Here is a 17,067-nt window from a genome sequence, read left to right as displayed (position 1 = left end):
GCAACCTGTTCCAGTGTCTCACCACCCTCACAGCAAAGAATTTCTTCCTGAGATCTCATCTAAATCTCCCCTGACATGAAGCAGAATGGGAGTAGCAATAGAGTAAAACAGCATGAATTGAACAGCTGATTTTATTGAAAACTTCTCAGCTCAGTTTAGGAACTCTGCTGTATGAAGGCTGTCTGAAGTTGTACCCTTAGTGACCAGCAAAAATATTCTCTGCATTTTGTTCAGCTGGAGCCTTGTAAAATGTCAAACTTGGTTCTCTCTGACTTCTCTCTTGATGGGAGGAGCAGCAGCGCCGTGAGTCAAGTGACTGCAGAGGGCAGGAAGAGCGCTGTGTAACCACCTCCTGGAAGAAATTAGGAGACCCTTGGTAAAATAAGGTGTGTGAGGAGGGCATGTGTGAAAGTACCAAGAAGGTCTGAGCTTGGGCCTGGTTGAGGCTGGAAAGCTTTGTCAGTACAAAGTTCTGCTAAGGAAAAGTTACCCTTCTTCCCAAAGGAAGAATGCAGATGGTGAGGTGGTAACTATATCTCAAGTTCAGTGAAGACTGAGGGTAAACTACATGTGGTTGTCCATCCTTCCCATTCCCCTAAGGGTGCTTATAAACTGATTTATAAACAGACAAGAGGTTGCTGATTTGAAATTTAAAGGAGCCTGTGGTGTGCTTAAAAACAACTTCTTGTGCCATCCAGCAATCAATGTATGTACTTCTCAAGGGCTCCATGAATCACAAGTGAGTATTAGGATGTTAGAACTCAAAAGTACGAGACTGAATAAAGCTGTTGTGATCACGTATCTGTCAGTATGCTCCTACTTGGACTCCTGACATAATAGCTATGTCAAAAGGGAAAAGATTGCGGTCTTGTATGAAGACCCTAGAAAAAAATACATCAAGCAAAACCAGTGGGGGGCGGGGGGTTTGACAGCTGCTTTTCATAAAAACTGTTAATTTGCTATAGATTAAGTTATGTTTACTAAAAGAAAACTAACTTCTGCTTTTTAAGAGTAAAAGATCAAGAGGACAGATACCCTGTAGTCACAATCATCAAGCAAGTATGATTCAGCATCACACTGCAACCTTAAACACTGTTGTAGTTCTGCTTGCTTCTGTAATCTTCCTGCCTTCTTGCCTGCGCTAGCTCTTCTAGGTGGCTTTGCTTCTCCTCCTTTACAGAAACCGGTTCACAATCAGCATATTAATTGCTTTAATAAAGCCACTGTTTGGGTATAAACAGGGCTGGAAGAGCAGATTCTTGCATGTTGGAGGTCATGGCTGTAAGTTTCTCTTTCTAGTTGCTGTCCCTGGCACTAAGAGCTGACTAATACGTCCTTTTTCCGTGTTTTTCATTCCCATGTTTCTCCTACAACTAACCTCTTCCCCAGTTTTCCCCAGCTGAAAATAATAATAATAGTTAAACTATTGCTCTGCTGTAGCAGGGAGCTGCCAAACAAGTAGCAGAGCTTGAAGAGCTAAACTGCTCTAGTTCTTTATTAACTCTATGGACTTATTAACAGTTTAAAAATGTGGTTATATCTATGCACGGTGTATCTTAGTAAGCAAGCATCTCATTTTTCTGTAAGTCTGTAAACCAATTATTTTTACAGTTCCAGTAGTGTCAACTCCAGCATTCTGGAAACTGTTGTGGTCCCAAAGTCATTAGATGGAGAAAAATAAATATTAAGCTCTTTTTCTCCCTCTTCAGTTAGAATATTCAGGATATGTAGTTTTCCTTCATACTCTATGGACTGGAAAGCTTCCCTTGTCCCCACTTGCACACAGAAAAGTGGCTGAAACAGAGAATGTCATTAAAGCTTCAGGTGGATGGGACATACAAGGAATCAGTTAGGTTACTTTTCTTCCTGATGTTGTAGGAAATCCAGATGTTTCACTGCTTGAGCTGCTATTTAGAATAACTATTCTCCTGGTACTCCTCCTTTTAATGTCCTGTGTGTAGCAACAGCTATTCCCAGAATATACTGGCAAAACAGGTGTGAGAGGAAAAACTGAATGTAGTAAGTGTATGACTGTGGTACATCTGACTTATTTTTATTCTGACAATTTGTTCCAGTTGAATCGACTGGGAGACTCCAAGACTGATGACAAAGACCCTATTGTAATTATACCAGGGCCAGGCTCGTGGTGGCCTCTGCAACATTCTGGCTGAATGAATTCAGAGTTTGTTTTGGATTATCAAAACTCTACAACTTTCAATGGTTCAGTGTATTACAGTTCCAACAAATATAAAAAGGCAGATTTGATGAGTATGTGAAATTATATTTTTCTTTTCCCTGCCTATATCAAGAATTTAACAGTCAAGACAGGAAAAAACATTGAATAATTTTAGGTGAAAAACGTCTCTAGAGGTCTATATTAACCTGGTTCAATCCAGACATTCTTCTCAATATGTATGTCAGTTCCTAAAAAACTGAGTATCCGTGAACTGACAGAAAGTACTGTATCCTAGTCACACTTCTATTCAGTTTTACTGTTCAGTTATTTCCCCCACCATTTGGACTTTATTTTCTTGATTTAGCACTCCTTTTTTGCTTACAAAAATAACTCTACACTCTTGCTTTAGGGCTCTCCATTTAGTTTCCAAAAACTTGGTATTTGAATTACAAGCTCCAAGGTAATGTACGTTTGTGTTACAAATACTTCTACTGAGAACTGAAGGCACTGGAAGCATTTATGGTTTTTCCAGGTCATATAAAAACTTTTTTCCAAGTCTCTTTGTATTTTGTATTGGCATTTTTCCTTTAAATCTGTGAAATTTAGAGACTAGACTTTTAACAAAGAACAGTTTCAGCTAGAATGAACTTGTGCCTTATTGGAACAGCTGTTTATTAATGACCACGAAGAGAATGAATGGAGTCTCAGCTGAGTGCGTTCCATTTATTCTGATACAAACATAAAAGCGTGATAAGATACGTATAAAAGCTTTGCCAATATTCACGCATGTTCAGTCTGTCTCCAGCTTTGCTAGTTTCTTTTTTTTTTTCTATTTCCCCTCAAGAAAGGTGGTGTCTTGGGTTCACTCACTTGTGAGCATTAGGAGTGCAGGCTCCTTTGGGCACTCCTGCACCACAGCTCCTCTCCTCCTCACCCACCTTTCTTTACAAACCTCGTCAGCCTTTCTTCTACCCACCTGCTGGGAAACCACTGCCCTGGCTTTCTGTGATGTGGTTATTTGCCCGGGCTCTGATCTGATTCTATCTAATAAACAGAAGCAGCTAAGCCTAAGAGATGAGGAAAAACTAAGGAAGTAATAACTTGACAAACCCTTTTTTCTTGCTTTTCACCCTTTTATATGAATTATGGGGGTAAGGAGAACATGGTGTGGTGTTTCACACGGGGGGGACAGGTTTAGCTGAAGGTCTTTTTTTGCACTATTTCATAGCCGTGCCTCAGTATCTAACATCGTGGTTTAGAGGTACAGAAGACAACACCCAGACTGACATACATTAAGTCAGCATAAGCTACCTCATGTTGACATGACACTATCCATGCTATAGATTTAGCTGACTCTTAACTAAGAGTGGTAATTTTTTTTTAATTGCGGTGCGGTTGCATTCTAGGAGCATGTTCTGATGTAGGTGTAGGCAAAGGTAGACACGCCTGGGGTGCATCAGGGTCTGCCAGAAAGAACAGAGGCACACCAGCTTGTGATACTTGGCTTCAAGTCTTTCTTTAATGAAAGCTGAAATTTTTATTTTAATATTTTAAGATGAGTGACACTTAATCCCTTAAACATTTCACTGTTATTTCTACCCAAATTGGAGTTTTGCAACAGATTTGCATCAAATAGTTTTGAAACCTATTTAATTTGTTTAGCTTTTTAACGTCTCTTCATGTTAAGAGAATGCAAATTGGCAGTTACAGAATGGACTGGAAATTAATAGCTACTTCAACAAAGGCATAGGATTAAAACATTTTAGTATGTTAGTAACTAGAGCTGTTACTCTAGTGAGTAACACTGACTACTTCACAGATTTAGGCTTCTTGATTTTGCTTTCATAATCCTGGCTAAGATTCACAGAAAAGACACCAGGACACGGTATATTTTCATTTGCCTCCAAACTGAGCAGGCTGCCAGTTGAACACAGAGGTGGCTGTGTGTTAGAAAGGAAAACTTGTTTTTATGTCGCCTCTGTTACAAGCAATATTTTTTTTTGTTTATTTTTCCTTTTCTTGCTCTACGTGCCATTTGGGGCTGGAGCAGGAAGGCAGGAGGTGTCCTTTCCCAATCCCTCTCCATGCAGGGAAAAGAGCCAAGGTTACACAAGCCGTACATAACCGTCCTGCCACATGCTTCTGCAGAGCAGCTAAGTGCTGGGTCATTTTTAATGTGCTGTAGAAATCTCATGGGACTTGCTCAAGGTCACTCTGCAGGCCAGAAGCTGTCAAGAATAAAAGTGGTGACTCCTGCCACCCTAGAACTAGAAGACCAAACCGCATCCCCGAGAGACCTCACTGTGACCACAGTCTGCCCATCGCAGACCCCGGTTGCCTTCTTGACCTCCCTCAGGAGCTCTAGAGCAGGCATTGTGACTATTTGTGATAACGTTTTCTCTCCCTGAGCTGCTTATTGTCCCACTGTGATCTGACAAGGATATTGATATCAACAACCATTAATATCAAGTAGCAGAATAGCTCTTCTTCCATAGCGCACCTCTCAAACCCTGTTAAAGAGGCTATAAAAATAAATAATTAAATACTGCTAGTACAAACTTCTGAAAATAAACCGGGCTTGTCACAGGAATTACTGATGAATGAAGTTCCTTTTTTTTTTTTTTTTTTTTTTTTTTTTGAGGGGAGTGAACACTTGAAGTCTATTTTCATTTTAATGGAAACATTTTTTGTCAGCCGGCCAATTCAAAATAAGGTTAGCAAAACAAGCCTAAAAATAGTGAAGGTGTAGTACAGCTAAGAAATTGTGAAAGCGCTGAGTGAGCTAAAGCTAAATACCACAGTATGTCCCGAGTTGAGCACTATATATGTGGGTGTCTAAAAATAAATACCTGAATAATAAAATACAAGCCCAAGGCTCAGTGTTCTGTTGGACATGGTTAGATAACCAGCAGACTGTACTTCAGGTAAATCCACATCTAAATATTAGCCTTGTCAAGAAGTGGCTTTGACTTTTAAAAATAGCTCTTTCTGACTTTAAATTGTTAAAAAAAACAATCTGCCTAAAGATTGAAATGGGTAAGTTATATCAGGAAGATGAACTTGTAAATATCCAGCTGAACTTCTGCCATGAGGCCTTGTAGGTCCCGGTTTCTCACAGGCCTCAAAATTAGATATGTTTAAAAATAATTGAGAAGATGATTTTACTTCAGAAGAGAAAATGAACTAAATCTAAGCTCCTGAAGGCTTGTAGCACTGAATTCTTAAGATATTTGTTTAGTGCTTATAGTATATATAGTAAAATATTACGCACTTCGTGACACTTTCATGACTTGTGGCTGCTCACTTCCTTCTATTAAATTACACAGTACATGAAGTTTAGCTTTGGGGTTCTAATAAAGAATGCTGTCTTTATTATTTAGTACTGAAAGGAATCAGACTCTTCTTTCACTACCTTTTAAAATGGCTATTTTTTAAATAACCAGGGAGGCTGGAGCTTATAGGAATGGTATGGCTCATCCATGTGAAGTCCAGATGAAAGGATGTTTGCAGACACTGTCTGTTGATTCAAGGTTTTTTTATGTGGCCGGAGAAAACCTTACCACACAAGGTTTCTCAGGGTTGCAGCTAACAAAATTTCATATGCCAACAGTATCTTTGTCTGTATCAGGAACAGCGTGGTGAGTAGCACTCGAGAGGTGATTGTCCCCCTGGACTGGGCACTGGTGAGGCCACACCTCAAATACTGTGTCCAGTTTTGGGCCTCTTCCCGCAAAAAAGATATTGAGGTGCTGGAGCGGGTCCAGAGAAGGGCAACGGAGCTGGTGAGGGGTCTGGAGCACAAGTCTTCTGAGGAGCAGCTGAGGGAGCTGGGGGTGTTCAGCCTGGAGAAAAGGAGGCTGAGGGGAGACCTTCTCGCTCTCTACAACTCCCTGAAAGGAGGGTGTAGCCGGGGGGGTCGGTCTCTTCTCCCAAGGAACAGGTGACAGGAACAGGTGACAGGACTAGAGGAAACAGCCTCAAGTTGTGCCAGGGGAGATTCAGGTTGGATATTAGGAAGAATTTTTACACTGTAAGGGTTATCAAGCCTTGGAACAGACTGGCCAGGGAAGTGGTTGAGGCACCATCCCTGGAGGTATTCAAAAGACGGGTAGACACAGTGCTGGGGGACATGGTTTAGTGATGTTTTGGGGTTTTTTTGTCAGTTAAATTGATGGTTGGACTAGATGATCTTGAAGGTCCCTTCCAACCTAGAAGATTCTATGGTTCTATGTATTTATTTTATTTTAGGACAAAAGTGTTTAGGCCACGTTATTTTGTGGGAATGTTTCTGTAGTTCAGGAAGGTGGACTCCATAAGGGAAATGATGAAATCTGCAAATTAAAAAAATATCTGAAATTCATTACTGTAAATTTTTAAAGGTCTTTCTCCTTCCTGAGGCTGATTTGCAGCCTAGAGCCAGTGGGATGCTGGAGAACTCAGTCACTAACTGAAGGCAAAGAGGGAGAACATGCAGGGTTCCCAGTGCCCACTGTGCAGTGGGACCTTTAGGAGACAGCAAGAAAAGAAAATGTGAATTTATTGTCCGAGAAGTAAAGATCTTTGCAATTTGCAGTGACAATTTAAGTCTCGCAACATCCTTTGTGGTCAGTGCAGTAAATACTATTCATTTTGCAGACGAGAATATTTGTTTGAGGTTATGTGGCCACTTGCCAAAAGACTGAGAGAAGGCTGACACGTACAACTGAAACTGAACTTTTAACCTTTCTGAAGGAGTAATCTCCCTGAATTGCAGCGTGAACACTGAGATAAGGCAGGAGCTGCCTAACCTCCTCAGCTAATTCTCTATGTATGTCTCCTTCCTCTTCCTTATTGCTTCTATAGACTCTGGGAAAGAAGGAATTGCTAATTATTGCTGCTATATCTCTAGTGACTCCTGTTTTCTCACACCATTTCAAATAAGATCAGTTAGTAGGAGGTAGGCCAAGATGAGAAGGAGTAAGTTTGAGTGCTGAAATTCTCGGAAACTGAAGGAGTCTCCCAAAATGTGGGAGAAGGTGGCTGAAGCAGTGCATGGGTATAATAACTATATTTAAAAATCTGCTGAAATGGAAACGTTTTACTTTCTACACACTCAAGGCAGTATTTCATTAATTCTTTAGAAAATTCTGTTTCTCCAAGTATACACAGATATATATTTATTTTTTTTCCTGTGTAAATGTCAAAGGTCAGATTTAAGCTAAGGTCCAAATCTGAAGCCAAGTATGTCTTCAGATTCTGGATACTTAGCAAGCTGACAGTATTTAAACCAGAACTTGGAAGCGTTTTTTGTGTGTTTTCTTGTCTTAAGCCCACAGTCAGTTTGGGAAAGGCAAAAACGTAAAGGCTGAAAACCTGACAGCTTTCACTGCATAACATCTGTGAACTGAAAGAGATCCAGTTCTGGGAATCTGTGTAATCCTGACGTAGGCTTAAAACTTCGTCTTTGAAGGATGCTTCCAAAGGGAGGGGAACTTGGCTGTGAGATCACTGAGTTTGGGGTTTTTTTTGTGTCCAAGCTGGTGAAAACTGAATATCGGAAGTTCCCATCACTGTTCTGCTGGCAGACAGCATCAACGTTAGCGGTCTTCTAAAAGTTTGCATCCCCTGGTACTGTGAAACTGTACATCATCTCTTACTTGTCTCAAGCCACCATTTCAAGTACTATTAAATAATAATAGTGCTCAGCAGAATTAGCTTAAAAAGCTTTTTTTTGAATGAAACAGGTTTTCATCTGAAATCTAAGTTTTATGCAGTTGCATATACACCATAAAACATAGACCCCAATAATTGCTCAGTGGGGGCTCTGATTAAATCCTTGTTATTTGCCTTGTAGACGAACACAAACCTGTTCAACCTTTTTTAAGTTGAAAATGACCGTGTACCTTTATCGCTGGGCTATTTGATAGAATCATGTGAAGAAGAATCAAGTGACTTTCTTCGACAAGAAGGGAGGGGGCGGGTAAAGGCAACCAGTCAAGCTGATTTATTTCCTTTGACTGGCTCCTTCCAGCTCAGCCTCTAGTGGCCCTGCAGCTTATGTTCTGCCTCTCAGTAATTTTCATCAAGACTGAAATCTAATTTCTTTATTCTGAAATGCTTATTCCTAGCTGCTGTGTCTCCTGGATGGAGGCATCTTTTAGAGATGTGCCTCTTGTCTTTATTTTAGTTGGTTCTTGAGGCAGGAAAGGGGACCAGGTATGTGTCCATCTTCTGCTGGGGAGGAACTTGGTGGTTTAACCGACCAGAGAAACTGCTTATTCCCCATCTGTAAATATTTAGAAGTAATTTTTAAAGACATTTGTGATAACTACAGTTGAAAGGGCTTGCGTTAATCTGAGATTAATAAACTTTTATGAGCATTGGATCAGCTGGACGCGGAGGAAGAAATCTTTCAGTGAAGAAGACTTTTTATTGAAAACGCCTGCATCATCTGTTCGCACTTGAGCTGGTTTTGTGGTTTGATGCAGCAGAGTGTATGACAAATACCATTATACAGCAAAAAGTCACAGAAATAAAAATTGTATTGAGAGTTCTAACTTTACCTTTGAGTAGTGGATACAGTCAGGGTTTTCCTTGAGATTTTGAAGTTACTTTGTAATGCCTAAATAACTAGGTGATTTAACAAATCTCTTCTGGAAAGTATTTCTGAAAGATGTAGCTTCACTGATGTTCTGGTGGTTTAGATCCAGTAAGATAATTATTAATAAAATAGTAATTTCATAATTTTGCTCAGTGTTGAATCTTATTACTAACATATGTGTGCTTTTAATTATTTTAGGAAATCTATCAGTGGTGTGGCTCATCGTGCAATAAATACGAGCGGCTGAAGGCTGCTCAAGTTGCTATTGGCATTCGGGACAACGAACGGAATGGAAGGTCTAAATTAATTACTGTGGAAGAAGGGAGTGAACCAGACCAGCTCATAGAGGTATTGTAATATGCAAACTGGTTACTGACACAGCTGTGAATAAAATGTTTTTACACCTCAGGAACTTAAATAGGATTGGGCTCAAACACCTTACGTTCTTCAAAGACTCCAGGAAGTCAGATTTAGGTTATGGTAGGCCAGTTCATACTTCTTTTCCCTCCTTATCCAAGCAGTGTTAAGTTTATTAGGCAGTAGAGTGGTTTATCTCAGTAGAGTCTGAGATAGTTAATCATCTGAGAATAGTTTTACAAGAACTAAATATTTTCTTTTTTTGGATTAGCCATATGGTGATTGAATTAGCTGTAGGGTGACTGAATTAACAGCACAGCTCAGACCTGAACCACACTCTCTGCTCTGTATGAGGAAAAAGCAGCATCGAGGTGGGCCAGCACCACACAAGAGGAAGGACATAGAATTACTACTATGCTGAGGATGTCAACAAAAGCAGCAAATTGCATGGAGATGCGTGGGGCCAAGCACACTGCTTTGCATCACCACTTCTATTACAAACTCCTGTGCCCCTAACCTCTACTAACCCTGCTGAGCCCATTCCTCGTATATTTAGAAAGCGTAACCGTTTACTTAAAAACTAGAATTTAGATTTCATAACTGAGTTTGTCGAAGCAGAATTGAAAAAAAAAACATTCCCCAATTTATGGACTTGTCAGATCTTGAAAAAATTAATGAGCACTGATGCGTTGTTGCAGGCCACATACTAATAAAAGCAACGTCACTTGGCATTTGTGTGCTAAATTAAGCTTTTCCCATTCATTCTCTAAAAAGAAGGAAGAGGGAAGCAGTGTCATAAAGCAGTCCCTCAATTAAATGGAAAATGTACAGTTAAAATATTATCTTGTACTTCAGATTAACTTCAGGAAGTAATGCTAATGGTGCGTGCAGGTATGCTGTTCTTTTTGATGGTTCTTACGCTTGATTTTGTCACAGGGACTATAAGTAGTTATTGCCTAAGCAGCAAAACATGCCGGGTGCTGAGCTGCCAGCCCGTGGCCACGCTGGCTGTGGTGATGCCTTTGCATGATCCGTCTGTCCATCTGCTGTCAAAGACTTTTTGCCTGTGGGTGTGAGCGCAGATGTAAGCTGTGCTCACAAGTAGGGGAGGTGGCACCCAGTGCACCGGAGATTTTTGAAGGAAAAAAAACTAACCCCAATCCTCTGTCTGGCTTTTACTTCCTTGTACAGACTTCTCACACACGCTCTGATGTGGCACAAATTTTACACCTAAAACTTTTATGAAAAGAGCACAGTTTAATAATTAGACCTCGACCTTCTGCTCTTAGATTGAGTGATGGTATTGGGTTGCAGCTCGCTGCTGGTCAGGGCTGGGTGGCACTGTGTGAACCTGCTGGCACAGTCCCCTGGCAGCAGCCTCCCAGTGCCAAGCCCATCCCGGGGTTACGGCTCCAGGCTCCGCATGGGGCTCCTGATAAACTCACGTGAGCGTTGGGAGCACTGATCAGAACTGCTGCCCTTTGCACCTCTTACCCAATGAAGGCAGAGATGCAGATGCAAAATCAGCCTGCTGGGATGGCTGTCACCTTTGTCCTCCCCTGATAGGCTACCAGCCACACGGATGTGCTGGCCTCGCCCCTGCATCTCTTTGCCAGATTATTTTTTTTTTTTCAGCTGGGTGCAGCTGTTGTTTTGTGGCGACCTTGACACATGATTAAGAACAGGAAAAGCGCCAAGGTTGCATTTTGATCCTGTAGTGCATTGTTATTGCATCAGGGAATAAGTCTTTTCTTCACTTGCTCAGCAGCATATGAAGAAGTTTCTGCTTTTCCTTTTGGATTGTGAATACAGAGGGAAGAAAAATGGGTAGTTCAATGCAAGTTGGTTTATGGCTTTTATTGCTGCTGCTGAAACGAGCCTGATTTGAGTGAGTTTGTGGGCAGCCAGGGCTTACCTTCCAGCCTGCATCGTTCCAGGCAGCCTTGCTTTCGGAAGTGCTGCTCACCTAACGGGGTTTGCAGCTTGGCTGTGGCTGTCCCAGTCCAAGCCCTGAAATGTGCTGCTAATAAGCCAGGGGCGTAGTTTAACCTCACAAACGTATAAAACGTATTAATCTCTATTCCTGCTCCAATGGTGTCCAGTTCCTGGTCCTCTTCATTTTGCTTTCTTCTTGCTCCCACAAAATCATCTCCAACTTGCTGTAGCGCTTAACTGGGGCTGACTGCTCTGAAACTGGTATTGTGCCTGTTTCTTCCCTCCGCATCAGGAAGGATAGATTTTTGAAATACCCAGCTTTCTTAAAAAAAGGTTTGATTTATTTTCTAGGGAAAATAATTACGTACTTTAAATATTCATTTTGTCATCCAGTGTGCTACTGAAATCAGAATGAGGTTTCCTAAAATTATGTCCTCTGATAAATGAGGAATGATTCCTCCTCTTGTGAGCTAGAAATCTGCTTCCATATCAGTGGCTAAACTTGCTCATGCAGTGCTGCTAGAAAAGCGTTGACCAGGCAGGGGCTGACGTACCCACCACAAATACCAACGGAAAGAGCCGATAGTGATCTTATCCCTACTCTGTAAGCACAGAGTCGTCACTCCCAGGCAGTAAAGCAAGACTGCTGGGCCTATGCCCCGCCAGGGAGGCAAGACACAGGCTGAATCAACAAACCCTACCAGATTGCATCAAAAGAAGCGTGGCCAGCAGGTCGAGGGAGGAGATTCTGCCCCTCTGCTCTGGTGAGACCCCACCTGGAGTACTGTGTCCAGCTCTGGAGTCCTCAGCACAGGAAGGACATGGACCTGTTGGAACAGGTCCAGCAGAGGGCCATGAAGATGATCGGGGGCTGGAGCACCTCTGCTGTGAGGACAGGCTGGGAGAGTTGGGGTTGTTCAGCCTGGAGAAGAGAAGGCTCCGGGGAGACCTTAGAGCCCCTTCCAGTCCCTAAAGGGAGAGGTTATAGGAGAGATGGGGAGGGACTCTTGATCACGGGGTAGAGTGACAGGACGAGGTGTAACAGTTTTAAACTGAAAGAGGGGAGATTTAGATTAGATTTTAGGAAGAAATTCTTTGCTGTGAGGGTGATGAGGTACTGGCCCAGGCTGCCCAGAGAAGTTGTGGATAGCGTTACTCGTTCCGCTGAATCTTAGGCCTGACTGTTCAAATTGTGTTACAGGAAGTTTTTCATCTGCATCGGACCAATCCAAAAATAGGTCTTAGCAATGCTTGAGTCAGTTTGGTTGCTCTGGAGTGACCACATCAGGGTTAGAGCTAACAACACTTCTTTTTTTTCCTTTAACCAAAAGGTTTCAAAGCTAAGCTAGGACCAGAATCTTCTAGGGTCAGTTTCTAGCCCCGTCAGAAACCCGCCTGGGCCGATGGCACTGGCACTGATGCTTGTCCCTCCAACCGCTTGCACAGCAGTAGGCAGAGATCTCACAGCACCGTGTCTGCGTACCCAAGAGATCACCGAGAGTGAGACTCTGAGAGTTCACCCCAGTAACAGGTAGCCATGCTCAGGAGGGACAATTTTCTAACTGCGATCTCTGCTCTAATTCTGAAGAGAGGACAAAACTGGGAAAGCTAAATTTTAAACGTTGTTTTCCATGATCTCATTACTCAGCACTGTGGGAAAAGGTGAATGGGGCGAGTGAATGATTCAGGTGCCCTGTTTCTTTTCTTGGGGGAAGTTATTGTCCACTGTTTGGCTAGTGAATGTGTACGCTGTGCTTCTCCTTTCAGAGTAGTGGCAAACTGGAGAAATGAGGAATCAGAAATGTCTGGTTTTGTGAAGTTTTCTAGTCAGTCAGCAAGCTGAAGCTGCTTGCATTAATCCAGGAAACACAGAAATTCAGTTCCCTTCTATTTAATCGTAAGTGTTCAGCTAACACTTTTCAGGATGGTTCTGTTTTCTCTGCAGCCAAAACTGTCTGATTCGTAGGACTGTTTTAATGTTCCCCTATAAATTATTCCCTTAAATCTGCAGCTTGTGCTGTAGTTTTTACTGCTGAGGTTTTTGGCTTTTATTTCATTTTTGTGAAGGTTTTTGATGTTCATGGCTGAAATAATGAAACCTGAGAAACATGACTGCTGAGGTCTAAAACCGCAAGAAAATGAAGAATCGTGTTAGTACTCAGCTTTGAAATAATTCTTCTGCCTTTAAACAAAAAACGCCACAATTTTTGTTTACTCAGCATTTGTATTTGTCATGTGCCTGGTTTTGCTAGAGTTCTGGTGGCCTTACAACAGGTGGGTGCAAGCTCGCTGCTCATAAAATACTTGTGTAAATATTCAGCTGGTTTAAATATTGAGCAACAGAGGGAATCTCTTCCGCCTTTTGTGATAATGCAGCCTTTCTCCTCCCTCCTTTCTCTTTCAATCTCCTAAGAAACGCTTCATCCTGAGAATTCCTCAGTGCCATTGTGTTCAGTGGTGATTGGTTTTGCCGGGGGTGTGAATAAATACTATGCACAAGTGGCTTGATCACGTTACAGCCAGTCACACCTTGGCACTCCCGTTAACTGGAAAGGGACTGGTAGCACTACACGGCGCTAACTCAGTCATGTGGGTAAAAATCTCAAGAGCACAGAAACTAAGAAGAGCCCATTGCAAATGCAAGTTACAGAGGAGACCCAAATAATGCAAACATCACTACAACGTCAAGCTCCAATAAATCTTAAATTAGCTGGATACATGTCTGGGCATACGGACAGAAGAGCAGGACCACCCCTTTCTTCCTTGTTAAGTTCAAGCCCCTAAAAATGATTTACTAGAAAACAAAGATAATTTCTAAGAGCAGCACGGAGCACCGTGAGGTAGCTGGGAAAAATGAAGGCTTACTGTGGCTTGTGACAAGCAAGTTTGACGGTGCAAGGACATGCTTCTCTGAAGGAGCTAGGCAGGTTCCTGCAGTCGCTGGTCCAGCCACACGGATCATTGCATAAGGCTCAAAGAGCAGCACGTGCCCCACCAGTTTGGTACCTGCTCCTTTCCCAGAGCCAGCCAGAGCAGGATCTGCCATCACAATTCTGCAAAAGCAAAAATTGCTATTGCTGCTCTCAGAACATTTGCATTTCTTCTCGTTCCCTTGCTTTTGGTTGTGTTAAGAGGTCAAGTCATGCCATGGAGAGGTTTGTTTGGTTTGTATACAGAGGAGTGAAGGAACAGTGGGAGTAAGGGTGATGCAGGAGGAGGAGAAGGAGGAGGAGGGTTAACTTCTTTTGTGGAATACAAACTCCAGGCATTTGTTCGGGATTAAACAATTGTTTAATCGTGTAGCTTGTGGACACTTTTACTCAAATGCTATGAGTTCATAAGCAATGAATTGCATGTAACTGTTACGGGCCAGCCTGACCTGTTCACTAGCAAGAAAATGCCCAATATGAAAAATATCTTAATGAAGTCATATTAGGCCAAATTATCCATGGCTTTGGGAATGTGTAGGCCAAAGTAATATCTTTTATTGTCCGAATTGAGACATTTGAAAAGAAATCACGGAATCACAGGGGTTGTAAGGGACCTCTGGAGATCATCTAGTCCAACCCCCTGCCAGAGCAGGTCCACCCAGAGCAGGTTTCACAGGAACATGTCCAGGCGGGTTTGAATGTCTCCAGAGGAGACTCCACCACCTCTTTGGGCAGCCTGTTCCAGGGCTCTGCCACCCTCACAGGAAAGATGTTCCTCCTTGTGTTTAGATGGAACTTCTTATGTTCCAGTTTGTGCCCATTTCCTCTTGTCCTGTCCCTGGGCACCACTGAAAAAAGACTGGCCCCATCCTCCTGACACTCACCCTTTGAGTATTTATAGGTGTTGACCAGATCCCCCCTCAGTCGTCTCCTCTCCAGACTAAAAAGACCCAAGTCCCTCAGCCTTTAAAATGGACAAGCTTCCACAGAATTTTGGGAAATAAATACTAGAAATGGATTTCAGTCCCAGGGCAGAGGTGGTATTGAACAGTCCACGTACAAAGGAAAAGGGATGCACTGAGAGAGGGGTGAGGACAATGGAAATGCCAAATGAGCTCAAATGACCAGACAACTTTCTCAGCCTCCCTTCAAACTGTACGGGTCACATTTACCCCTCAGGAAGGCAAATACCCTTCTTCAGTGCAATGGTTTCGGATGTGTGCAGGTGTCAGCAGGAACATCATTTGGGTCTTGCCATTTTGAACAGGGAGATTTTGTAGGATTCGAACTCAAAGTGGTCCATGGGGTAAAATACTACGTGTATTTGTGCACCTTTCACAGCAACAGCTGTCCCGTCTGAGGTGAGGCAGTTTATTAATCATTACACTGTTTAATTAAAATTTATGATAGGCTATGAGTGTGGATACAAAGTACAAACCCTTTGCCCGGCAGGGAGCCGGTTTCAAGCTGTCAGAAACAGGTGTCCCCTTTTCTTTCTAATTACTGAGCGTATCTCCTCCATTAAGGACAGTCCTTTTCCTTGATGCAAATTGCCATTTAAAGGACTAATTATGCAACCTGTGCTGAGACATAAACACGCATGGCCTGGATTTCAGTACAGCTTTGCACCAGCTGAGCATTTGGCCCAGTATTTTCCCCAGGCCCAGGGAAAAAAACAGCAGGGGTTTTGCCCGAGAATGGCAGAGCCTGGTGAAGAGGAATCTTCAGCGAGGTTGTGAGTTACCCATAACGTTCCTCAAGCTGCAGTTTTCAGTCTTGGATGCCTGAAGCCACATACATAATGACAGGGAACCGAACAGGAGCTGCAGGTGGCAAGTACATCTGAAAGTCAGGCTTTTAATTAAGTCTCTAAATACGGCTTTCAGTGCCCGCGTTAGAAATTTTACTTCAAAAAATGTTGAGTACTGCATGGCATCAACTACATCGTTTAAGAACAGCTCCAATAATAGATGGTCGAAAACCTAATTTTTATTCTGGGAAAGATGCTTCTATGCTAGGCATTTTAGTGAATTTCTAAAACCGTAATGAATTTCTAGAAGTGCTTGCAATTAAAGTATAACATGTCTCGTTTACATTCTTGTGGGTGAGAAAACCACTCGGCTTTGTTACGTTTTCTTCTTCAGCAGCTGTAGCGCTTGCAGGGTTACCGCGTTAGTCAATTATAATCTTATAATTACATGTTGGAATATTAATGGAGTTTGTAATGGCTTTTTTCCTTTCTGTACTAGACTATCAAGAAATCTGTTGATGAAAAACTACTATAATTTTCAGTTGTTAAATGAGCACAATTAAGAAGACAAGGCCAAAGAAGAGTTGTTAGCAGTTATCTCTGTGTGGAGTTATTTCTATGTAGTTTGTAGCAACGGGGGGATTTCATGGAGAGGAACTGAAAGGGCAGAGTTTCCCTGCCATATAGAAAGCTTGGAGACACACTGTCCCTGGAATCCAGCATCTCCCTAAGATAAATACACCTTGAAAGGGTTTTTCCTTTTTTTTTCTTTTTCCTTTTTTTCCTTTTTTCTTTTCCTTTTTTCCTTTTTTCTTTTCCTTTTTTCCTTTTTTCCTCTTTTCCTTTTTTCTTTTCCTTTTTTCTTTTCCTTTTTTCTTTTCCTTTTTTCTTTTCCTTTTTTCTTTTCCTTTTTTCTTTTCCTTTTTTCCTTTTTTTCTTTTTTTTTTCCTTTTTTCCTTTTTTTTTTTTTTTCCTTTTTTTTTCTGCAGCTCCTCCTCATCCCAGCCTCTATGCAGACCAGCTCTCAAGGGATCTCTGCTCAAGGTTGCCTTTGACTTTTCTTAAGTGGAAGTTCTGCAGTGCAGGAAGGGCTCAGGGAAGAAAACTTTGTAGGTTTGGTTATTTTTTCAGAGGAGTCTGGATATGCACGGATTGCTGTTCTCATATAACACTGGAGTAAAAGTCCTCTTGCATCTGAGCAAGGGTGAAGAGCAGCTGTATGGAAGAAAGAGTTCCATGTGTCGTGGGATCAGTTCAGTGTTTCCACCACCACCTAGTGTGTAATGCTGAAGAAGTATGTAAATATAATTATTGTATTTACTGGAAAGCAGGTTACTAG

General features: G+C 42.0%; 1 protein-coding gene across 1 annotated transcript in view; it reads left to right on the top strand.

Moving 5' to 3' along the window:
- SCIN (scinderin) overlaps positions 1–17,067 on the top strand; it is a 51,022-nt gene that overhangs the window by 9,867 nt on the left and 24,088 nt on the right. The window contains exon 4 of the mRNA XM_074151107.1: positions 8,955–9,104. Within this exon, the coding sequence (XP_074007208.1) occupies positions 8,955–9,104 (150 nt within the window). The remainder of the gene's footprint in view (positions 1–8,954; positions 9,105–17,067) is intronic.

The sequence above is a fragment of the Numenius arquata genome, chromosome 7 (assembly GCF_964106895.1).
Source record: "Numenius arquata chromosome 7, bNumArq3.hap1.1, whole genome shotgun sequence".
Lineage (NCBI taxonomy): Eukaryota > Metazoa > Chordata > Aves > Charadriiformes > Scolopacidae > Numenius > Numenius arquata.
This window is presented reverse-complemented; position numbering and strand designations above follow the sequence as displayed.